Genomic DNA, 25,546 nt, shown 5'->3' on the forward strand with positions numbered 1-25,546 from the left:
CAGCTGCTGCGGGGGGGAGAGGCAGGCAGGGAGATGCTCTTGGGGAGACACAGGGAGGGAGAGGCTGCCGATGAGACGCACAGCTGGAGGTGCCCTCCTGGAAGGAAGCACTCCATCCAAAATGGGCACCCTTCTGAAGAGCCTGCGGCCGTGGGTGACCCATGCTGGGGCACGGATACCAGGGCAGTGCTGGCTTGTTTGTGTTCTTTTTTTTCTCCAGTAACCAAAGGAGTGATCAGAAGTTGGTGTTAGCTGGCAATGAATTAAGTAAAAAATCTCACAAGTTGAGACCATTTTGCCTGCAACAAAAAGTTAAAAAGAAGAGCTTGTAAACCTAGGTAGCTCAGGTCCAGCACGCTGCCATAGAAAGCACGTACATTTCTCTTTGCATTTACTCTGTCACAGTCTGGTAACGTTACAGCTATTTCCCAGTTATCAGCTTCCTTCTTCCCTTTTCTGCAAATTATTTCACCTTCTTGGCTTGGGTATGTGGGTGTTCCCTTTGTTTTTAAGGCAGACTTACCTGTTTCTAGTATCCACCTTTGTGCTGCTGCCAGTCAATCAAAACCCCCAACTCCTCCCGCAAACCCGAACCAGCGACTGGAAGAGGCAAAGACTTGACATCATCACGAAGGAAGGGCAGCACCCGGGAAGAGGGATGCCTGGCTGCTTTGGAGGCTTGGGATCTTGTCTGTCTCTGTAATTATTTTTTATGGCATTAGCAGGCATTTGGGAATAGAGGGTAGTGCATTTGGGCATAGAGAGTAGTGTTTTTACACTGAACATCATATTCCTTCACACTCTTACACTGAAAATGCAGAGACATTTTCTTTATACATAGAATAACATACCCAGGCTAAAAATAGTTATTTAGTACCCTCCAGAAAGGGAGATTCTTCGTTTTTTATTACCACTCAGAACCTGTGTCTGTCCCTAGCAGGACTGAATGTATCGAACCTTTGAACTGTGACAGTAGGTATTGATAACCCATCTTAGGTAGCTGTGTAAGAGCTATAAAACCTATCAGTTCTTCTCCGTTTAAAACTTCCACTTATGATAGCATATGCAGAGCTCTGTCAAATATCTTTAAGATATTTTTCTGCAAAGCATGTGGAATATTGCAAGGCAGATGAAATCATTTAACATTTTTAGTTACCTGAGTAATGCAGAGGTGGCCTCATTCAAGGTGGAGCACTGGAAGCATTTTCAGCTCTGCCTGTCAGTCTCCACATTAGAAATGGTACTGATGCTCCTCACTCTCTGGCAGATCGTCACTGATTCTTTTGGTGAGGCAAAATTTGAATGTTTGGTTCAATAAGTGTTTCCAAACTGAAATGGGAAGAAGTGTGAGGAGAGCAGGTAGAAAATAAAGCATACTGAAAATGATCCGTTCTGCAGAAACCGATGTACTGTTTCATTTATTTCAGTGCCTAATCCGAAGTATGTGAATAAGTCTGTGGGCCTAAGGTAAAAGTATGGGAAAAAGATAAGTGGATTTAAGAAAAGAACGCTGCACTATATTGCAAAAGAAAAGCATTGTTGATAAAATTTCACTTTAGCTAATGCATGCTGTGATTTCTCATTCATTTTAGACATATAACATAGTTTTCTCCCATCTGATAACATTTTAACGTAAATGTTTTGACCTCTACTCCTCTCCTTATTCTCATTCTGAAGTTTTGGGGGGGTTGTACCTCTCCTAGCTTCAAATTCACCTTATTTATGATTTCTACAAGATGTTTTTTAGCTATTGCCCAGCTACCGAAATGAGTTAAATGAGCATACTAAAATATGTAAAGTCAATAAAATATAAAAATGAACAGAAATTTTAGTTTGACTGCCTGAATCCAAATCTGTTCCTAACTTATCAAACCTGATTCTAGTCTCACACTATTGTTTATCAAAAATAATTCCCCTGCTACCAACTTAGTATAGCCAGGTAAGTGAGAACAGAATTAAGCCTGTACTTTTTCCTTCCCCAACAAGATTTTGTGTTCTGCTGTTTGTGTAAAAGTAAATCGTGGAATAAAAAGCACTATTATTTCATGAACAGTGGCAAGTATAGTATCTAAAATATCTGACTACCATTTTGAGGTAAGTCAAGCTTGTAAAACAGCTTAACTATAAAGTTTCAAAGGGCACGAGAGATTTGGCTTTTCATGCGTGAGGATGGAAGGGGGCTTTGAATTCTTGCATTCTCAACATTTCCTAGTCCTATTCAATCCCACCTGCATTAAACTGTATCTTTTTTTCCCTGTAGTATGGAAACATCTGTCAGAGTGTGGCAGCAACAGAAGAACGGAGCCTTTTTTTTCCCCCTTTCTGTGGGATGTGTGCTGTGATAAGAGTCAAGTTACTTTACTCTGTTTTTTTAATATTTGATAAAGATACACTGACTCTGGAGGGCATAGTTTTTGTATGTTTATGGAAAAAAAAAAAATCTCTTATGTTGATAATACTTAAAAAGAGGAAGGAAATTACTGAGAAAGAAGTACCTAATTTCTATAATGTTACATGACAACAAGGGAAAGCTGATGTATTCCAGTAGCATTGATAGGAGTGAAAGGAATTGTCAAATTTAATCCTTTAGGCCATGAATCCCCAGGATGCAATCTGAGGGAAAATCCTTGCACACATCTGCAGTAATATCACTGGATATTGTACTGTTAGGCTTTGGTGCCAGGGGCTGGGAGGGTTTTCCTACTCTTAACAGTTTGTGTGTTGGGGTATAGTAGAGAATATATTCTCTCATATGAAGATGTAAATGAAAATGCTCTGATCTGGAAAAGAAGCATTTGCATGGCTTTTAAATACACTAAAAATGTCTCAGGAATAAAAATTATGATGTCTGTGGTTAAAAGAAAATTATAATTGGGATAATGATAATTTCACCTAGAAACAGATGAGGGGATACATAAATTATCTTTTTGTTCAACTTCGGTACAGTGATGACAAATATTGCCTGCCTTGCAAATGTAGTTAGCTGTCTCTTGTGAGAGCTGTTTTTTAGAGAAGCAATGATTGTAAAAGGTGCCACTGAAAGCCCCACTTTTTATAGTGGTCTGTTTTTAAGTTTTAATCCTGTCATCTTTAATTCATTCTTCTTTCCATTTGTAGATAAAGCTTTCACTAAACTATTCCTTTAGGAAAAAGCTGCTTGCAGAGTTGGACTCAATGCAGAATAATGCTGAGATTTGTCCATTAGTACCTCAAAGTGTAGAAAATTGCATCTTGAAGCTGTGGAGTTCTGTTTCAGATTTCTCCTCTCATATTGGCAAAATAATTACAGTGTCTGTAAGATGTGTATAATTAGATGCTGTAATGAGAGTTCAGAAGTACTTTTATGAATGTTTAGAAGTATGAGTATGGGAACACTGAAGTCTTGCGATACCTGATTTTCTCTCTGCTTCCCCTTCTTGGTAAGTACCGACACATCTCTTTCAGATGCTGTTAGGGTGTACTGGCATGCAATGGCTTTTTTCAAGCACTGAGGATAATGACATTTATCTAACCTGTCTGTGCCTTCTCAGTGCTTACCAATTGCTAAATCACATTCCTGATGTAGCTGTGTTGCGCCTAAAAAGAGTAGCGTCTGTAAAATTTGGAGGTATGTAACTATCAATGGATTTGAACATCCAGTGTATTAGAATTGGTTGTTCTGTGTCACCCGCTTGGCATTTTGCTGCAGCTAGATTGCTTTCATTGATGTCCTTAGCATGAATGGAAAAAAAACAGATGTGAATTATTATTCCTGATGCAAGGGAATAGATTAAATAAACTGAATTATCTTCATAGGCACTCCAAGCTTGCTGGAAGACTCTTGGAGGTAAAGCCATTGCTCATGTGTTTCTAAAGTCATTGGTCTGTGCATATCATCAGAAGACATCTCTTCCATACAAACTCCTGCTGACCCAGTTTCCAAGCATTTTATCTAGCTTGACACTTATTTTTACATTCTCTGGAGTTGTACTGAGTACTGTGAGAGTGTGATTCAGTATCTCATTTTTAAGGATTACCACTTTGGCAGGGATAGTATTTGCCAGTTACCTACCAATCACCCGTAACACAATCCAGGTTAAAATAATTGTAAAATAAGTAATTTACTTGCAAAATAGGAAAATAGAAGCTACACAGTTGCAAATGTTTTTGAGATGGGATACAACAAGTAAAGGAAGATCAAACTTAGGTTTAGGTATCCTTAGATCAACTCCAAAGCTTCTCTCTTTCTGTCTGGTTGTTTGCAGCATCCGTCCAATCATGTGGCTGGGCATCACGTTCTTATGCACAGGAAACCTGTTCTTACGCAAACTCTACGTTTTTATTCATGGAACAGAAATTTGATCTGGATGTGTATGTTTCCTTTACACACAATCTGGCCTATGGTTCTGTTCAGATTCACATCATCATCCTTTTCTCTTTTCTTGCCTGGCTAAAGCTGTTCCTACCTGATGGCAGAGAGAGTTATTAAGTCCCCTCCCACTGGACCGTTGAAAGACCCAGTGCTGTGTTAAAATTATTAACCTGCAAATTGCCAGCCTAGGGTGAGGTGAAACACTCTCCTTCACCAGTCAGGGCAGTGTTGGTGCTCCGTGTATAGTCTTTTCAGTCTTTGAACCTTATATTGTATGTTACAGCTGTAGCTTGTCAGTCTTGCTTTATCCAGTCATTTAAGTGGAATTAATACCTGTGGCTTACTGGTTTAGAGTAGACACAGTGGTAATCAGTCACTTTCCTATGGCTGACTTTTAACCTGCCACTGCAATAGCGGGAGACAGTTGGCATGCTAATGGGTAGAAGCAAAAATATATCCCGTTGCTCCCAAGGAGTTCCCTTCTTTTTTTTTCATCAGAGAAAACACAAATTAAAACAGAGGAAACATTTCCCACTGACCTGAATGAAGCTTTCTTTGTGCTGGGTGTTGTAAGGTTCCTCTGTACCACTGGTCAGGCAGCTGAATCCATTCAGGGAGAAGGAATGAGGCAGCTTAGTTTGTGTAAGAATATACATTGGCATAGATTTGTTGGTGATGGTAGCGTGTTAGTCCTCTGGATAGGCTGCCTGGGAGAGAAATGCAGGATACAGGACCTATGTTTAGTTTAAACTTTGGTTTATTTCTCTGGCTTATTTAAATGCTTGGACCTTTGAATTGACTGCAATAATAGGTATTTTTGCTTCAACTGTCATGGAGGTAGTGTGAAGTCCAGCTGCTTCTGAAGTGCATGGCATATTATTTTAATTTATTTTGTTAGCACTAAATCAGGTCAGCAGTGACTTTGGATTTGACATAGAGCACTCATTTGTAGTTGGCCAGTCTCCTCAGAAATATATTGAGAATATCATCTCATGACTGTATTCTTCTACAAGTCGTGCATGGTTTCCATTGATTTCTATAGCATGATCCACAAACATTTATTAGGAGGTAGCTTTTAGCCATATCTGTTAATGTGGATATCTGTATATTTCCATCTATTTCTGTGCATGTGAACAATCCGAAAGCAAAAAAAGAAGGGAGAAGATCACGACTGTATTGTTGTAATACCTGTGAGGAGCACTCTTGTATTTCACGCTTCTGTTGGAGTGTCCCTTTTGTCATTGCACTCCCAGCAGTATGTAGAAATTCTTGCCTTTATTTTGCAGCTACTTTTCATGTTGTGAGGTTCCATTGAGTGAGACTGTGGCATAATTTAGGCAGAATGTGACCATTTATTTTTTAACACTTTGTGACTCTTCTAATTTTGGCAGTTATTTTCTTCCAGTCATATCTACTAAGATCAGGAACTTGACTGGATTTGGGGGTCTGGCTTCCATAGTGATTTGGGATTGGCTATGTCAAAAAGAGATGAAAAGTATTCCTCTCATTCTGGGGGAATTGCCTTGTTCTGTTCACTTGCAAAACTGAACATCATTATTGATAATACAAATGTTATTTCCTACTATAAGAGAAAAAATTAAAGAACAGTTTGGGTTTTTATGTTATATTTCTCTGTTTAAAGCTTTTATTTTAATTAACTTATCACTGTATAAAAGCACATACAGTTTTGGTAGACAACAATAAATTATATTTATATTGCCCATTATATGAAGTAATCTGAACTTTATCTATCTTTGAAACCAGCCAGGAGGTTGGACTGGATGACCTCCAGAGGTCCCTTCCAACCTAAACTACTCTATGATTCTATTAAGTGGAGAAACATGCCTAACATTTCATTGTTTAATTCAGGTAAATTTTACTGTGATGTGTGTGGTATACACTGCCTAGACACATTTCACTAAAAAGGTGTTATTCTGATTCCTGGAAATCTGTGACATGTTTTCTGGGATGTTGAGTATGCTGTTATTTCCTTTGGGCACCCAAACTTCCATACAAATTGTTCCACTGAAAACTTCTGAGAAGAAAAAGCTTTGGGTGTGAAAGGTGTGAAAAGGAAGGTATGAAACAAAATAACACAATCTTTTCAGCAAGCAATGGCTGGAAACTTCTGCAAAACAACATGTAAACTAGTTGTTGACTAATTTTAATATTTGCAATGCAGTGATACATGAAACCCCATGCTTGTTAAAACAGACTGGAATAACTTTTTCTCTATATTCATCCTGCTGGGATTAATTTAGTCTACCATATTTAACTAATCCTACAGCTACGTAATGAATCTCTTTGTAGTTAGAAGATAGCTACAATTAAGAGTTGCATATGAAATCAGATCACTAGTCCATGAGTATCTGGGCCTACATTATTCATTAAATCAATAAACACTTTATAAAAATAATTACAATATTTAGAATGTGAAGGACTCTGTATTTAAAATCAGGATTGTTAAGATTATTAAGGTCACCCAGCCTAAGGATATGCTCCACTGCTGCTCTCTATTGCCAAATTGCTTTACATTTTACATAATATTGTTTTAAATACAGATGTTATATTAAGGAATATCAGTTTATAATTATTTAATTTTATGCTGAAATGACCAGGATTATATTTTTCATTTCCATAACAAAGAGCGTGTCTGTGTCTGCATGCGCGCGTGAAATTAATCTGAGAATTTCTCAGTAGCAAAGACATTATCTATATTCTAATTTTTGATTGATTTCCACATCACTATACTCACAATTCCAAAAGAAATCCACAAAAATCTCTGGAGGACAAACACCAGCTGCATTATGACAACAAGGTTTGGATTTAGGAGGAAAAGAAGCTTATTGTGAAAAACCTGGGCTGAGAAAAGCATTTGCCCTTGAACAGTACCCAGGCAGGCAATGAGAGAAGTTTGGGATGACTGTGCTCATGGTGAATCTGCTTGGCTGTCAGGTTCAATTCAAGCCTGTGTAGCTTCTCTCCAATTTAATCTTCTTTCTTCTTTCAGTCTTTATGTAAAAAATGCCAAACCTCTGACAGACCTTCTCAAGTGAAGGCCTATTTATGTTATCAAAACAGGTCAAATTTCTGTGAATTACCATGAAATAATTTTACCCACATCTTTTTCTTGAATTGCAATTGAAATTAAATCCCTATAAGAGAATGAACACCTTTGATCTGTATCTATGAATCTAGTAAGGATTAGTGTTCCTAAAAAAGGCTGTTTGAAAAATGGGGCAGTGGGAAATAAATGTATGAATACCCTCTCGCTCTTTCTGTTTTGCTTGGGCGAGTGTTATGAATAGTATACATGCAATTTTTTCATGTTAAAACTGGAAAAGAGATGATGATGGTGATGATGATGATTATTATTACTAGGTTTGGTGCACATGTGCATTCCTACATTAATGTTCAACCTTTTCATCTCACACCTATGCCTTTTGCCCTGCCAAAAGGTTTGTCTGGAGTGAAAGGGGAAAGGAAACCTGGGCTGCCTCTTTCACAACAGCAGTACTTTCTTCATAAGGAAGCAGCATCCAGGTTGCTAGCACTGTTGCTCCCCAGGGTTCATGTAAAGGTTGTAGTCTTAGTGGCTACCAAACTCTGACCACTTTCTGAAGTTGGAAATCATTTTGTGGTTTTCAAAAGTTGAGGGGAAAGACAATGTTGCATACAGGATGTTGGGACAAGTTCACATGCGCAAAGGTATATTGGCAGGGTTTGTAGCTGAAGGCATGCATTGACTCTAGTGGTGAAGAAACAAAAACAAAATAGGAGAGAGAGAGAAAAGGGAAAGGATAAACTCTCCTCAGTGTCCAGCTGGGAGGAGAAGCATCGGGGTGACCCCAGACGAGCATCCTTGTCCTCGCTAGTGCAGTGGGTGGTTCTCCCTATAATACTTTTCCCATGATGACTATATGGTTTTCTTCAGGATGTCCTCAACCTCCCGTTGATTGTTCCTGCTGTTAGTGCTGACTGGAGCATGTTTATGTCAGGGGCAGGTGATGTGTGCTGCTTGGCTGTTAAGCTCCCTGCATGCTTATTATTGGATCCCCTAATGTAACCCAAAAACCACAACTGAAGAGAGGGAAAAGGGGAAAAAAGAGGTGGTGCCCACGCCAGTGGCAATCCTTTCCCATGAGGACCCACCAGCAACACTGTTTGGGTTGGCATGTGCAGGCCCATGGGCATAACAGCCAAGGTTGCAAACAGAAAGCTCTGAGCAATACAAAAGGCTGAGGTCCCAAAGGCACTGTGCAACAATGAAAGCGGTAATCTCACTCTGTATTAAAGTATTTCGGAATGTATTAGCAGATGACTTGAAAACCTTTGGGAAAGGCAGGTGTTGCAGGGGAATAAAACAGATTTTTGAGTAAGTGCTACAGAACCTGTCTTAGTCTCATGACAATTAAATGCTATGAATTCCGCCCCCCCCCCCCCCCCCCCGCCCAAAGTTTAGATTATCTTAACATGGTTTTGTCCACTCTTCTGACATTATAGGCTTACATCATAGGCATATTGTTTCTATGATTAATAAAATTTTCCAAGGAGGTGTTATGTCCTATTTTGGCACCTCTCCTAAAGAAGATATCTGTTTCTTTCCTTTCTATTAGCATTATGCTATTACCACTTGGTACACAGTCACAGTATTTCATGGCAGTCATCGAGAGGCTCCTTTCCTTAGCAATTTCTTGTGTTTCTTCTCTGGTTTGCCCAAAAATATATGCTTAGGGAAAAACATAGCTTGCGAGAACCCAACCATTCAGGTTATCAGGTTTCTGTAAGTGGAGTCATGCTGCTCAGTCACTTCAATTTACCACGTCTTTCCTTTGCAGCAGATTCTGTCTTGAGCTGTTAGACGACACTATTGATCTGTGCACTATTGATCTGTGCAAAGGCAATCCAAGTTTCCTTTGTTTAAGCTCCTCGCTATTTTAGTTTTTTTCTACCAGATATACCCCAACCATGACCCTTTATCACCCTGCTGGTTATTTTCCCCACATTTTGACACCTGTCACAGCAAACGTCAGCTCACCGGAGGTTGTGTCCTTTGCTGACAGTCACACATCTCAAGGAGAGGAGACCTCCTGTTCTCCAGAGAGAGTGACTACTCTTCTCAGTGTTATCATCTGCATGCTCCTGCTTGGTAGCAGATGAAGTCAGGAAAAGGCATGCCCCCCTTCTGTGGGAAGTGGCTGGGTTACTGGGTACCGTATCCTGGGTACTTTTTGCCCTCTTAAACATCTCGTGCACCTCAGCACGCAGAGCTGCAGTTACTCTGCTGAGCTGCACTACATTTTTGCTTCTCACCATGACCCCTCCTTTTCCCTTTTTCACTTTCAAGCATTGCTCTTGCTGGGTTCTCTGATGACCACGAACACAGAAGATTTCCAGGGCTTCTCAATGTGTTCTTAAGGCTACTCTGATGGTTGCAAAATTCCTGGGGGTCAGTATGTCAGAGGCATACATCTGTCAGGGCTGAGACTTCCTCAGGGTTTTCGGTGGTACTTTGCCGGTCATGTGAACATGCCCTGGGCTACATTAGGAAGAGCCTTGCCAGCAGGTCGAGGGAGATCGTCCTTCCCCACTACTCAGCACTGGTGACGCCAAATCTGGAGTGCTGGGTCCAGTCCTGGGATCCCCAGTACCAGAGAAATATGGACTTACTGGAGTGAGTCCAGTGAAGAGCCACAAAAATATCTGAGGGACTGGCACACCTTTCATTTGAAGAAAGGCTGAGAGAGCTGGGGCTGTTCAGCCTGGAGAAGAGAAGGCTCAGGGGGATGTTATCAACGTGTTTTGTTTTTTTTTTAAGATGGGGAGAAAAGAATTGCATGAGCTGTTCAAGAAATATGCACACCATGGATTCATACAATGTCATCGTGATGCTTGATTTTCTATTCTTTTCCTAATAATTGCTGCCCTTTTATTTACCTTTTCAACGGCTGCTACCATTCAGGTTTTCAAAGAGCTGCTCACAGTGACTCCCATATCTTTTTCTGAGGTTGTAGTAACTAAGGTGAGGCCTGCTTTTGTAAATGTTCAGTTAAAGTTGTTTTCCCCATGCCTGCTATTTTGCATTTATCAATGTTGGATTTCATCTGCTATTTTATGGCCTTCACAGTAGTGTGAGGCACTTCTGCAACTTTTCCCATGTGTTGTTGCTTTTGAATACCCTGAATAATATTAAAAACTCATCAAACATTGTCACATCACTATTCTGCTCCTTTTTACAAAACATTTAGGAAGACAGTGAATAAATCCTCTGAATCCTCCAACACAGTCCTTTCAGTGTAAAAATTGACCTTTTATTTGCTATTTTTCATTTCCTATTTTCACCTTTTACCAATCTAATTTGCCTCCAGTTCTGTGGAATGCTCCTGGTATTTGGGAGGTACTGAAAATCAACAGACGTAATCCAGAGCTCTTACAAGATGCTTGAGCATAGTTTATTGGACCCCCTGTTTAAAAATGTCTCAACATTAGTGTCTATGGCTTTATATACTTGTAAGCTAATATTTTGGAACAGAAAACTGTACCATGATTATTCTGTAGGGTAATGTAAATATATCATTTAGCTTTTCCCTTAATAGAGAACAGACATTTTTATTTGATGGTTCTGTTTTTCCTTTATTATAATTAACAGTTTTACATTCTCTTATAATAGTTGATCAAATTCACTGATAGACTTCTTTCATGCCTAACATGCAGAAAAACCTCCTTGGATCCCCTGAAATGTAGTGTATTCATCTTCTGCCCTTACTAGCTTATTATAATTCTGATTTAAACTAATTGCTGTCATTGCTCATATTTTCTGTATATGTGCACGCGTGCATATTTTAACATGGACTTTCACATCCTTTCTAGCCAGGTTAGGTTTTTATGCAATTTATGCTTTTTCCAAGTTGTGTATGTTTCTTCACTTTTAAGGCAACTTTGAAAATGTTTTCAATATATGTTCTCATTAGACTCCTTTTAAACTGGAGGCACAAGTGCTTGAGTGTTGTAAAATTAGCTCCCTAATAGTCCGAGTGAAATTAGTTTTTATTGCTTTGGACCTCAGCCTTTTTACATGTACTGTATAATCATTTGGATCTCTTTTGACTTTCCACTTTTAAAATACATTAATTTAATTGCAGTTTACTTTAGAATTGTGTGCTGCTATGTAGTATTGTTCTGAAGAGGATGCAGCATGGGCTTAGCCAGAGTTAAATATGTCTGGTTTTACTTTTACTGTGGCATGGGAAGATAAGGCTTTGGTTTTAACAACATGCTCTAATCCCTTTCCCACTGGCTGTAGATAAAAAAACATTTTAAGAAAAATTATTAAGGTAGCATTAAACAGGGTATCAACTGTCCCTTTTAGAGAAAATGATAGCTGTAATGATCAGGAACCATTACTGCTGTTGTAGGTTTTTGATCTTAATATTTATGGGCAAAACACAAAAGGTAAGAATAACAAGGATGAAAGATGTATTCTTTATCTCTGGTGCTTTTCGGTTGTCTCATCACTGAAAAAAAAAAAAAAGGCATAGCTTATCATCATCTGATCCTGTTAGAGACTCAAATCACTGCAAACACATGCCATTGTTGGGCTATATAGTGCTTTATGAAGTTGCCTTTCTGCTTGCAGGGACCTATCAGCATCAAAAAGGGACAAATCTGTCCTCTTGACTAATTAGACTATACTGTGGTTGAAACAAAGCTGATGAGATACAGCAGAAAGAGGAGAATTAAGTGAGGAAGAGAATGATAATACAAACAGGCGTTATGGAGTGAAACAAATTCTTTCTTTTCTGAGTGTGTTCAGGAATACTCTCAAAGCTGGTAGAGATGATGGTAGCTCAGTCCCCTCTTTCTGTAGCAGGAAGGACCAAAAATTGTTATGGATCATTGGGTCACTGCTGATGGTCCTTCCGTCACTCCTTCTAGATCCCATATCCCTCTTGCTGATCCCATTCAGTGAAAAAAAAGATTCTTTGACACAGAAAGCAATCACACAGTAGACAGTACGCTATCATTGATTGAATGCATGATTATTTCAAATGTGAATTTTCCTTCCTTTTCTGGAGTTTTTAATCTTATTGTCATATTAATCTGTGATTTTAGCAGCACATTTGAAGGTCACTAATTGCACAGTTATTTTAAAATACCTATTTTCCTGCAGTCAACTTGCTTTTATTCTATCCTATTTTGCTAATGGTTGTGGTTAATTTTTTGGCAGAGGCTGTAATGAATGTTTTTTTCCTGATGACATTTAAAGCCAGACCTCTACACAAAAGAAAGGGATTATTAGTTTGAGATTTCTCCATGATCAAGAAGAAGACATGATTTACAGGGTTGTTTACTACCTTTATGATAATAATTGGAAAATAAAAGTTTATGTTTGGTAAAAATGAGTGAAGTAATAATTTACTGTGGACATAATTTTGTGGGGTAAACCACAAGCAAATTCTTCCTGCTTTATTTTATTCTTGAGGTTTATGATATACCTGACACTTGAGAAACAATGGTTTTATATAAATCAAAAACTTAGCTTCTTGTGTATTTTATCCTGTTGTTGCTGAAAGTCGAACTATCCTCTCACAATTCCATTCCAACTAGTAGATGGTTCTACAATGCTTTCTGTTCATAGTCTTCTTGGACTTCCAGTTCTTGTTCTGAATTACCTTGCTTTATTTTAAAGTCAGGGAGGATACGATGTCATGACTGCTCCCTTTCCGTTTCCGTTTCCGTTTCCCTTTCCCTTTCCCTTTCCCTTTCCCTTTCCCTTTCCCTTTCCCTTTCCCTTTCCCTTTCCCTTCCCCTTCCCCTTCCCCTTCCCCTTCCCCTTCCCCTTCCCCTTTCCCTTTCCCTTCCCCTTCCCCTTCCCCTTCCCCTTTCTCTTCCCTTCCCCTCTTTGAAGTACATTTTGACTCAGGATAAGAACACAAGAAACTTCCTGCAGGGTCAGACCACGGTCCATCTAGCACAGTATTCTGTCTCCAAGAATGGCAAGAGAAGCTGCTATTAAAAGGCAGCATACAAGCTTGATCACTTTTTGTGGTCTGGTCCCTTCATACCTTGCCAGCCTCCACAGTTGTGTTAGCAATGTCAGAGGGTACATCCCTGACCTGTCTTTTTGAATATTAGTTTATGGACAAGGTGTCCATGAATTTGTTTAATCTCTTTTTGAACCTGCTGGTACATTATGACCTCCTGTGGCAGCAAGTTCAAGAAGGTCACTGTCTGCTAGGTGAAGATGTACTTTCTTTTCATCTGTTATAAATCCATCTTCTAGTAGTTTCATTGAGTGCCCTTTTGTTCTAGTGTTGCAGGGTTTGGTGAACAACAGTTCCACCTTCACCTTATCCAACGCTTTCATAATTTAAGCCTTTTTATAGATGACCCAGAACAGAAGCTGATTTTAGTACTCAGTGAATTTTTTGTTTTATGTGGGTAGCTTGTTTTGTTCTTTGAACATTGCCTGGCTTTTAAAAGTCTGAGTCTGAAAATTTGAGGTCTGGAATTCAGAAGAAGTAGAATGGCAAAGACCTTTATGTATTTGCAACCTTTACTCTGCCTACACAAAGTTTTAACATAGTTTATAGCTTGTATAAATACCCTTCTGACACCTTAATACATACATTTTACTAAATCATGAATATAGTATTTGTAACTATTTTGTAAGATTAGTAGGTCCTGCCAATTATGTATGAAACCTAGTTATTTATTTAGAAAAACTAGGGTGTCTTCTTTTGTGCAATTAGGCATACAGACAACATTTGACATCAGTAGCTGTAATCCAAGTATCTTTCCAAGGGAAAATTCTTTTATTACATGATGAATTTTTACTCCCTTTACACAGTAAGGAGGAAGCTGATCTTGACAAACCTCTGAAAGTGATCCTGTAGTGGGCTGGCCCACTTAGTGTGAATATTTGTAGACTAACAATTTAATTATGGGAACAGGGTCTTTTGTGTTTACACAGTGAAAAGCTAGCACTATTTTCCCAAGTGTTTTGTTGTCATTACACTTGTGTGTAAGGAGTTGTCCCAAAGAACTACAGGTATTTTATTAGCTGTAGCCTCATTACTGCTGTCTGTGTCCAAAGCAGTGCTTTCCCCTAACTCATACTGAAACAGCACATTTAGATTTGCATGCCTGCTTCAGTGCCAAGATGTCGTACTCCTCAAGGGGAAATTCTGGTCGGAGTAACATTAAGCTGAGTGAATGTTACATATGCCAAGCTGGTTATGATTAACCATTTAACACAATCTTAAAAAGGCTGTCTAGCTGGGAAATTGTGAGTCATTGTTGGAACATAATTTGTATAAAATGAATTATTAGTATCTTTTTGTACAGTTGTTCTCAGTGTCAAAAGCAACATCCCCTGTGGTACCCTATATGCTAGGAAAGACAATTTTAATGTGTAAAATATGTTAAACTTTCTACTCCAGATACCCTTCACAGCTAAGGCGATGCCACTCAGAGCAGAAACTGGTGATACCAGGGAGACAAGGTTTCTGAGAACAGGTTGGGTCCATGGGCTCCAAAAACGGGTTGGGTCCATGGGTTGGGTCCACTGCAGTTTGTGCCATCACAGTCCAAACCAGTGACCTTTCCAACAGCAATGTCTGTGCACCACCAAGTGTTATCAACTTCATACTAGTTCCCCTAGATCACAGTCACCAGTATAGGTCAGAGGCTGAAGTGGCCAACATACATCTGGAGATGCTGGGACAAAAATGCCATCATTAAAAATACTCAGAATGGCCTTGATTTGAAGAAGGAACTACTTCTCTATCCCGTATAGCCAAAATCTTTCCATTTTGCAAGATGCATAAAGATGCTTATCTATAATTTTATGTTGTGTTCTGTGACAAGAATGAGCGTTTGTGAGTGGTCGTGATCATCAGTGATATCCCGCACCATGCTGTCATCATTATACTATTTGGTGTCCAAGTCTCTCTGATGGCATCACTACCCCAAACTGTATGAGAACTTTCGCTGCCCTTCTGAAAGCAGCTGCACAAAATCTGCAGAAAAACAGTCTGTTACATACCCATCTAGACAGCCACACTATGGCAGCTCATCATCCTTTAAATCACTGTGGAAAAGAACTGTTTACATAATAGGTGAAAATGTGGCACTACTGAAGTGTGGGAGAAGAGGTACCCAGAGCACCAAACACACTCAGAGTTTGCTAAGCTCTGGCAGTCAAGAATGATGGGCAAGAGTCCTGGATACTCCTCAATCAAAGCAGGAAAGCCACATACTTCTCTGTAAGATGTTACACCAGTGTTAACCAAAAGCGAATGCTAAATGCTGTGATGCATACCATCAGTGCCCAAATACTCCCCATCTCCAAGATATGGATAACATAAGCTCATCGAAAAAGTCTCTGAGAATCAAATTCCTAAAGCAATCTAAGTTCAGATCAGGACAAAAAGTGTGTTTCAACTAGGCAGTCATAGTGATGACTCACATCAAAGATTGCTTCCAACACAGTTTCAGAACAGCGACAAGCTTTGGGTTATGGCACACTTTGGTGGAACAGGCTGCTTTTAAGTGTCAAAAATAGTGCACTGTAAATTAATACTGCGTTTACTGACAGATACACAAACCAAGTGCAGACATGCAGTGATGCGCATTAGCAACTCTTGCAATGGGATAGTGGGGTCCTTCAGAGCTTGGCATCGCTGCTTTTTAATGTTTCTATCAGCAATATTCTGCTAATTCTTACAAAAAGATCATGAAAAGGGTCAAGGGCTGCTGTCCATTCTGCAGGCTGTAACTCAGTCCAGAAAGCCTGTGTCCTCTTTCTACCTGAAGAACCACCCTACTCAAGAGCCTTTGAGTATCGACTTCTACAGTATCAAACTTAAATACAGCGACATTTTGAAATATGTTGAACAGTCCCAAGCCTTACATACTATGTATGTCTGTTATCAAGATGAAGGGTAGAAGCATCTTATTTCAGAGTACTTGGGGAGAATATTCTTGAGCCATGGTGAAATAAAAAAGGAACCTCTGTGATAAACGGAGCTCTCAATTCCTTGTGTCTTTAGACCATTAGTGGAAATAAGAGAAAAGGAGTGTGGCCAAGAATCAAGAACTATTGACAGGAGCCATTCCTACATGCATTTTGGATGAGAGTTTCTGTCTTAACACGACTTACACCTCTCCTGCTTTGCAGCAGCATTCTCAGACCCAAATTTCAAGATGCAAATATGAGAATTGACAGGTCAATTTGTTATCAAGTGTTCTCTAACACAGTTCCAGTTCAACTCAGCCTTTTTGATGTTAGGTAATGGAGAATTTGAGGTCTGAATATGTAGAGTCAAGAGGGGTTGAAACTTCTAGAAACTCTCTGTTTGTAGTTGTGGAAGGTTGAAATTATCCATTTATTTTGACCAAGGAAAGTAGTGGGGTAACTTAAAGAAAGGATACTTGTTTACAGCAGTATAACAAATTTGGAGCTGAAACAGCTGATACCACTAGAAGCATTGCAATATACCACAATCTTTTTTGCGTGCTTAGTAGTCTGTTTTATGTTAAAGTTGAAAAGCAACAGCATCATATTATACCTTATATCCACTAATGAGTTTTAGTAAGCACCTAGCATATACCTCGCAAGTGGGGTGGATCATTTAGTCTGGCTATAAAGTCAAACCGTATTCAAGCACAGAAAATATGCAAGTTCTATTTTTCGGAGAGAAGAGAGTTAGAGAAGGATAATGTTTTATTTTCTAATCATAAAATTCTCACAAATATGTAAATGCAATCTTCCTCCTAGTCAATTAGAAAGCTAAACTTAGAGACAACAAAACCTTGTTTTTATGAAAAGTCACTGAGATTGGAGGCATTTGGAATCCTTCTTCCAGGACTAGGGTCCAGGATTCTTCTTCAAACCATTTTTTAACTGGAAACGTGTTAGGCAGCTGGTCTTACATGCTGGTAAGGTATTTTGCTTCTGGCATCCATTCATCTTATGCCTATATTAGAGGACCTTTCACATCCCTTGTTGCCGCCTAACTCATTATTCAGGTTTTCCCCCTACCCTGATGCCTGTTATTGTGACAGAAGAAGATGAGATTGCTTTAACATGATTTGTTCTCAGCAAAATCACATTGGCTGTTACTTACGTTTTTCTTAACTTTCAGAACTCTTGATTATGAATTGTTTTATTATTTGGTCTGTTATTGCTCCAGGAATTGAAGCTAAGCTGATGAGTTCTTAATTCCTTAGCCTTTTTCCCAGCCTTTCAAAGACACATGCTGTGTTTCCCTTTTCTAGCCCACCAGAACTTTCTACATCTTTTCCAAGTTTTGAGACTATCAGCTAGTTCTCTCAGTATCACAGCTGATTTTTACCTGGCCAGGACAATTTGAAAACATCATACTTACATAACCCTTCTCTTATCTAGACCAAGTTTGTACACCCTTTTCTTTGTTGTTGGTTTTACTAACATCTGATCACAGTTAAAACTTTTAGGGAGGACTGAAACTGAACAGATATCAAACACTTCTGTTTCCTTGTGCTATCAGCTGGTAGATTGGAAGAGTAGAGAAGCAAAGTTTTCTCTTTGCCTTTTTGTTACTTTATTTTCTTATTATCCCTCATGTCCTTTGCAGTTCCGTTTCATTTCATGCCATTGAACTTTTTGATTCTTGAGCATACTGGACGGTTGGGCAGCATCAAAGAGAGTGTGAGTGATCAGGAAGGAGTTGGATTAATCTTAATGGAGGAATGGGAGAAAGATGAGTGGAGAACAGAAGTGGACTTCCTTCGACATCCAATTCTGTCTCCATGATGGAGAAGAAAACCTCCACTGTCTTGTAGATACACATACATTAGGATTCAGTTTTGACTATGGAATCATCACATGCAGATGTGAAGAAAACAAACTGACAATAAGAGAAGTGAGCAGCAAATTATTATTGCTCATACCTGCTTAGGAGCTTTCTGAGTTAAATACTGTGTGGATACAACTGTTAGATGGTGAATAGGCTTGCAAGTCAACTAAAACTGATGGAAAGGCTTGTGTAGGGATATAATTATATGCAAGCTGGCACATTTTCAGAATTGCCTACTTACTAATCTGTGCAAAATCTGTGTCCCAAATCCAGTTACATTTTCTCAAATATGTGGTGGAGTTTGGAACATATGCATACCATCAAATATATTATCTTTTGTATGTATAGTGAAGGAATCCCTTTTGCTGTTACAGGTTGGGTTGTGCATTTGGAGAGTTTATTCCATAAAGTTAGTGTGGATGCTAGTACCCTTCAAAAAAAGCTAACAGTAATTCTGCTTATGGGCTGTGATTGTCTGAAGTTGTTTTTCATGTTCAAATAAATGTATTAGCTTGAAATATAGTGTTTTAATGGAATTTGACATACGTCATGCAGATACACATGAAGTATGATCTTCTTAAACCAAAATGCTGGGCTGAACTTGGGCTTTTTTTGCATAATGTCATGTTATATTAAATGGAGAATTTTTAGTGCATCAGGATGAATGAAATCTCTGCATTGAAATTTAGGCCCTGTGGAGGGAGGGGGTTTGGCAAATTTTTTTGTAATGCAGTTCACAATCAGAAACCACCAGTCCCAGGAGAACTACACTCTAACTGTAAACAGTGTGTTAATAAAATTAAAATCTGAAAAGATAAATTTGAAGTTAAATTTGAAAAGTTTGGAGTATTGTGTAGTTCTTGAACCATGATGTAGTATCTTGAAACTGCACTTCTTAAATCAAATATAATGCAAATTTTCCAACACTTTTTTAAATGGATTCTTCCTAAATTGATTTTCTGCAGTTGTTAGCAGTAACTTTCCTGTAAAAAACTGATGTGTAACTTTATGCTGAAGACAGTTTAAAATTAAATGCTACTTCTTAAATGTTATTCCAAAGTGAATTTGACATGCTTCTTTTTTGTCTTGCTGTCTTGCACAGGTCTCATTTTTCTTGTTCATTATTTTTGTGGTGTATACCATGCTGCCCTTCAACATGAGGGACGCTATAGTTGCCAGCGTCTTGACCTCTGCATCTCATACGATTGTGCTGAGCGTCTGTCTATCGGGTACAGCTGTTGTAAAGGAACACTTGGTTTGGCAGGTAGGTGCTTTGTGGAATTAATGATTAATTGTGCACTGAATAGCCTGGTAAATGAGCCGGGAGTGCCTCAGTGGGTGCTTGGGAGTATAAACTTATTTTTCTCTTCATTTCTGAATTGCTACAGACTTAATTCAGCAGTAGTCACTTTCTAACAATGAGGGTGTCAGTAATGTTGTGTCTTGCTGAATCACACGCTTAAGTGGTAGAATCTACAGCCATGTAGCGCTTACCAATGTAAAAACTAACATTGCTCAAAAAATTATGTGATACAGCCGTATTTTGGTAGATGCATTACCACTCTGGTATGTAAACCACATTGCTCCTCTCCTCACGTCACTAAAGCCTAACTTCCAAGACTAAGTATTTTTTCCAGGTGTCAGTGTTATCTTTCTTTGACTCAAAAAAGCATTGTTCCTTTGAATAGCCTGAGGTCTGCTGGGTTAAAGGTCTGTTGTGAAGACATTGCCGTCTGCAAGTCTGCTGTAGGGCTTGTCCTTCTTCTGTAACTCTCAGCCATTTATAGGAATTTTACAGCTTCCTCCTGACTGGGCCCCGTGACTAAAGGGGACTGGCTGGCTCCAAACTCCATGACATTTAGGGAACCCATCTGTGTTTGCAGTTGGGTCTCGGCTTGTAACTCAACTCTGATACTTTACTAGATGACATATTGCAGATTAATAATTTTTAAAAATCCAAATATTAGGAGTTGGTTTTCCTTACTGTTTTGCAGAAGATCTTTTAAACGGTGAAATACTGCAGCTTTTGTTGTAGTACCGTGATGATCGCAGCTGTCTTGATAGAAATCTGTATTTTTAAGGAAAAATTTAGATTTCATTTTGAAAAGCAAATACATGGGGTTTTTTTAATATAGCTATGTCATTTTAGGGAAACAGAATTATTTTAACTTTTGCATCAAAATGACACTGAAGCTTAAAAGTAAGTACATTTTTATAAACATAGCAGTAGAACAAGAAAGTTAGGCATCATGCTATTTATTGTGAATAGCATGAAGAATGAAGCAAATAGTTTCTACTTACTTACCTTTTAAATTACTTGAGCCTTATTTTGAAAAACATTGTGCTTCACAGGATAACTTCAAAATTGCAGTGATTTTACAAAAGTCGTGCCTTGTAAGTTGTTGTTCAGGAAAATACATTTTATTTCCAGATATGGTTGCAGATCTGTGTTATATGGAATATTGAAATTGAGTTGCAGATCTGTGTTATATGGAATATTGAAATTGAAGTCCCATAAACAAAATATGTTGTAAGATGTAGTTCTCTGTAGAAGTTTTAAATGATGAGATAAGTGGGTTTGCTTTTCTCTTGCTGATTTGGGTTAGTTGTGTTTTTTTTGTGAAGCTTGCCAAGTTGTGCTGTATGTTAAGCAAGGACTGTGGTCATCTGCAGTCAATGTAGTATTTTAATAATTCAGTAAAACAGTTATTGATAATTGTAGTGTAATAAATCAGGGAGAATGTGATTCTTGGTTTTATGTCAACCTATGGCTTTTATTCTGGGTATACATATGCTGCTAAAACAGTATTAATGTTTGGCACTCCTTCCATAAAAGCGTTTTGGGTTTAAAGTGGCTGTAAAGTTGCAGAATTTATTTTTCTTGCCTATCTTTCTAGACCATTAAAATTTGGTATATCTAGAACAGTACTTTCAGAAGATGTTATATTTTTAGACACATCATGTCTCCAGAATCAAAAGAAATAAATCATGGGCTGTGATGCACAATTAGTGTCTTTCATCTCTTTTGTAACTTCCTGTTTCATTCAGAAAGAGTGGAAGTCATTGAGCAATTTGTAAATTTTTTAAGAGTATTTAATTTCCAGGATGTTATTTATTTTCTATTTTCTCGTTGTAAAATGTATTAAATGTTCTGAATAGGTTGGCAGTTACTGAAAGTACTGAGTGCACTGCGTTCTTATGAATGTGTGGAAGGGGCTAAATGCCACTATGGCAGTCCATTTGCCCTCTGTACACTTTTAGATTACTATTGTTTATACTTTGGAGTGTAAGCAAAAAAATGTTTGTTTTGTGTTCTTTGCTTTTGAAAATCGAGACCACAAATAAAGGATTAGATTAGAGATACCGATTACACTAAAAAGAGAAATAACAGTTGTCAATGGTATACCTCAAGTTGGTATAGGATAAGTGTGTGTAATTAATAACAACAACAAAAAAGAGCTGGGGTATAGTTGTTTAAAAGGACCATGCTGTTGAATGTGGGGATTTGGGGAAAAAACAATTAATTACTATTATATTATATATAATTATATATTACATATAATTATATTATATAGTATATAGTATATTATATATTGGTGAGGCCTGGACTGAAGCTGCTTTGCAGAGTTCAGTCACTAAAGCCCGGAGATGAGGAACTACCAGTAGACTGAAATTCAAAAGCTTAGAGAAACATGTTCAGGGCTAAGTAGAGTAAATCTGGCTTGCGGAGCTACACTTAGCTTTGACAAAAATACATTGTTTTGATTTCAGGGCTACTGATTTGTCTCAACAAAACAGAAAAAAATACATGACAATGTTAGCAATGAACAATGCATTTTCCTTCTGGCATGGATATTTTTTTAGAGAACAGATAGGGAACAAGTAGTATGCACTTAAGAAGCAGAAAGACAGTGGTATAACAAATCTGTCTGTAGGTAAACATCAGATATTATAGCATATATATCCTGTATATATAGCAAGTATCCTTCTGTAGAGAGTACCTGCATCTCCTTTATAACTACTTCCTATGTATTGGAAGACTTTGATTAAATCTTCTCTGAGCTTTCTGTCGTCTTGGCTGAACAAACCCCGTTCTTTCAGTCTTTCTTCTTATGGTGAGTTCTCCTGCCTTATAATGCTTTTGGTAGCCCTCTGCTGAACCCTCTCCAAATTTTCAGCATCTTCCAGTGACTCTGGTTGGATCCCGCAGCATTTTGGAAGTTAATCATACCTTCAGTCTATCAGTAGAGAAAAATCAATGTTCAGAAGCATTTGCTTATATTGATATTTGGCAGAGCCTATCTGTCTTACTGGTTTTGTCATTCCTTTTGTTGTCCTCTGTGAAGTTCTACACCCAAAATTGGTTTCAGTAAAGCTGAAAGGCTTAGCATGCTCTTGATTATCCAGTGTCGGCTGCAGTCAGAGATACTGAGATAAAAACCTCCTGCTGGGATAAAGAATCCTTCAATACACGCTCTGCTGTTTACATGAACTAGTTTCTGTTTGACCTATGCATGCTTTTTGCAGGGGGAGAGAATCCGCCTCGGTTTAAAAATTGACAATGATGGAGATGATCTTCCACAAGCCTTCATATTTTTTCCATGGTTGTTGACCATCAGTGTTAAAATTTTTTTCCTCTTTCCTCTTAGGAGTTTGTCTAGCCTTGTCATCCAGCATCTGGATCTCAATTTTTTGGTCAGTAGACTGACAGACCCAATAGTATCCAGTTTCTGTTTCTCCCATGAGAGTACTTCTAGACTATCATGAATTTGCCTCATAACCTTTTTGTCAGTAAAATAAATTAGTTGCTTGCTTTTGCACTAGGTAAGCCTTTCACCGGTTTCACAGTTCTTCTTTGAGCCCTGACTTGTGCTTCATCAACATCTTTCTTGCAATGTGGACGTTAGCCTTAGAGGAACATGCCAGGAGCAGCCACAGCAGTGCTGTGGGGCACAGCAGTGCCCCCAAATGCTAATAGGGGTCTAGGTCTACAAAGGGGGTAGTGTGCTGCAGGGCTCAGCGTGGAGACACAGGCTCTACAGTAAAATACCCAGTTAGTCTCCCCTTGCAGTTCTGTGGGGAGTTTAATGCACAGCTATGGGATCTGTGACAGGGAGGAGGAAAAAGAGTCCTGTGTTCCAGTCTCAGTTTATGAAAAGGTAACAGTGTACGTGGTTTTTTTTTCTGTTGAAAATTTTAATCCTAACCCTTACAAGGCACACGGTCTGGAATCCGGGACTCTGCCCCCTCTTTCCAGGTGAGCATCCTACTGCCAAGCAGAGGATGTTGTTCTGTCTGTTCCAGGGAGCCTGGTGGGTAGGACTGCTGCAAGAGAACATGTCTCTAATTACGGCATTAAGGCATTTGGCTCAGAAGACTTTTGCGACTTAACATCCCTTTCAGTTATTGCTGGAATGGAAAGTATTTCACTGCTATCCCTTGCTATAAACACATAACCTGTTTCTCCCCAAACCAGAACAGATTCTAATCAAATACTTGTGTTTTTCCTGTTCTATTATCAACTGCTCAACCATTCTGATCTCATAACGGGTTGATACTATCATTAGAGGTCATTTTGTTCTTAATTTGTTAAAAAAGAGCTAACCAAAATCATTAAACATCCTATAAGCTTCCATTTTTTCTTTTTCCCGATGTTATATATGAGGAGTGTGATTTTTAGTCTTTTAAAAAAGTATTGTTTTAGTCTCTCAACAAGCGATTTTGTTGCTCTTGTAATCTTTTTTCAGTAGCTGTGGCTAAATGTTTTCCAAACCTTGGGTAATTCACTACAAACTGTCATTCATGTTTTTTTTTTTCTTTAAACTAGTGTTTCTTACCTTTTGGGATTTTTTTGGCAGCTCCTTGCAGCACTATAAAAGGGGTCCCTTTTAGAGGCGCAAAATTGTAACTGGACAGCATGAATGGGTACATATATATATTTTTCTTTTTTTTTGGACTCTGTTCAAGAATGCATATAGCAAAAAGAAACAATTTGTAACAACTTTTATGTAAGTAGTGTTTGGTCTTTGCTTGTGTGATCAGTTCCTTTCTGGTAGCCTGGTATAAATCCTTAGGTAATGTTCTGTCCTGGTGGGCAAAAACAACTGCTAAATGAAAATTTTGTTATTTTCAAGAACATTTGAATTGGGAAGTTCCAAGGCTACATCCACGAGATATTGTGCATTTACCACCAGCTAGGCTGAGGTCTCCTATTAGAATACGAATTTTATCCTATGTGCTATGGACAGCTGAAGATGAAGCTGCTACCTATTCTTATGTGATCTGTTGGTGTATATGCACTAACTAGTGTTAGCGTACATCCAGATTATGGTTTCTGCTTGACTTCTGATTCATGAGCTTTTGGTATAATTTATTTCAAGATCTGTAGTGACTAAGAAATTGTTGTGGGTTGTTTTTTTTTTTAATAAAGCTTTCTTCCCTTTTTCAACCCACTGTTGATTTGTTTGTTTGTTTGTTTTTTTCCTGAATTTTTAACTTAGCAGTCAGGCAAATCTTCCTGCCCATTGGAATCTCTAACTTTCTTGCTACTCGTTTGGATCTCTAACTGTCTTGCTACTAGAACCTCTTTGTTCCTGTGTAGAGGGGTCAGTGGCCCAGACGCCTCCTTTTGGGACCTGATTCTGCAGGCTGCAATGGGACTTCACCTATTCTTTGCAAATGTTGATAGATTAAATTTTACAGACACTCTTCAAAGTTAGGTAGATGATAATTTTGATAGCATGGGGTAGGCCTTCCTCTTTTTGGCTACTCACAAGCCTGCTATTGGGGTCCTAGTGGTTGGCTCATTAAGTGTTTCAACCCTCAGAGCACTGTCAGCAGGTACCCCCTGATGAACAAAACCCCTCTGGTTTTGCCGTACTGATTCTGCGAGACTGTCCCAGCCTCCCACCAGCAATGCGAGCCTTGCGAGCCTTCTGGCTTGCATTGTATATCTTCTTCCACAGATGGCAGTTATACTCTTCCCTATCTTTTCTGGAGTAACCAGTGGTTTTCTACTGTGTGGAGTTTTTTATGAAGTTTAAAATACAAGATCTGCCATGTGTGTGTTTTCTGTCCAGAAAATTCATGTGTTTTGTCAAGGGAAACCGGTTAATCTGATAGGATCTGTGTTTGTCAAAAGTGTGCTGCATTTGTACATATGTACACAACACATACGTGCATATACATACAGCTGGCCACACAGACTGACACATGCAGCACTCACACAAACACAAACAGAACCAGTGGCCTCATCCTGCTCCCCTCTCTGGCTGACCAGGATGAAGGTCTGTCAGTGGATAAGGTACATTGCATATATCAATGCACATGTACCGTGCGGATCCCTCCAGCAGCT

General features: G+C 38.7%; 1 protein-coding gene across 7 annotated transcripts in view; it reads left to right on the top strand.

Annotated features, from left to right (window-relative positions):
* ADCY2 (adenylate cyclase 2) overlaps positions 1–25,546 on the top strand; it is a 237,679-nt gene that overhangs the window by 49,064 nt on the left and 163,069 nt on the right. For 6 of the 7 annotated variants that reach the window (XM_072853066.1, XM_072853061.1, XM_072853062.1 and 3 more), the window contains one exon: positions 19,295–19,456. The exons of the other annotated variant lie outside the window; for it this stretch is intronic. In XM_072853066.1, coding sequence (XP_072709167.1) covers positions 19,295–19,456 — 162 coding nt within the window. The remainder of the gene's footprint in view (positions 1–19,294; positions 19,457–25,546) is intronic. 7 annotated transcript variants of the gene reach the window in all.

The sequence above is a fragment of the Ciconia boyciana genome, chromosome 2, assembly GCF_034638445.1.
Source record: "Ciconia boyciana chromosome 2, ASM3463844v1, whole genome shotgun sequence".
In the NCBI taxonomy this organism is placed as follows: domain Eukaryota; kingdom Metazoa; phylum Chordata; class Aves; order Ciconiiformes; family Ciconiidae; genus Ciconia; species Ciconia boyciana.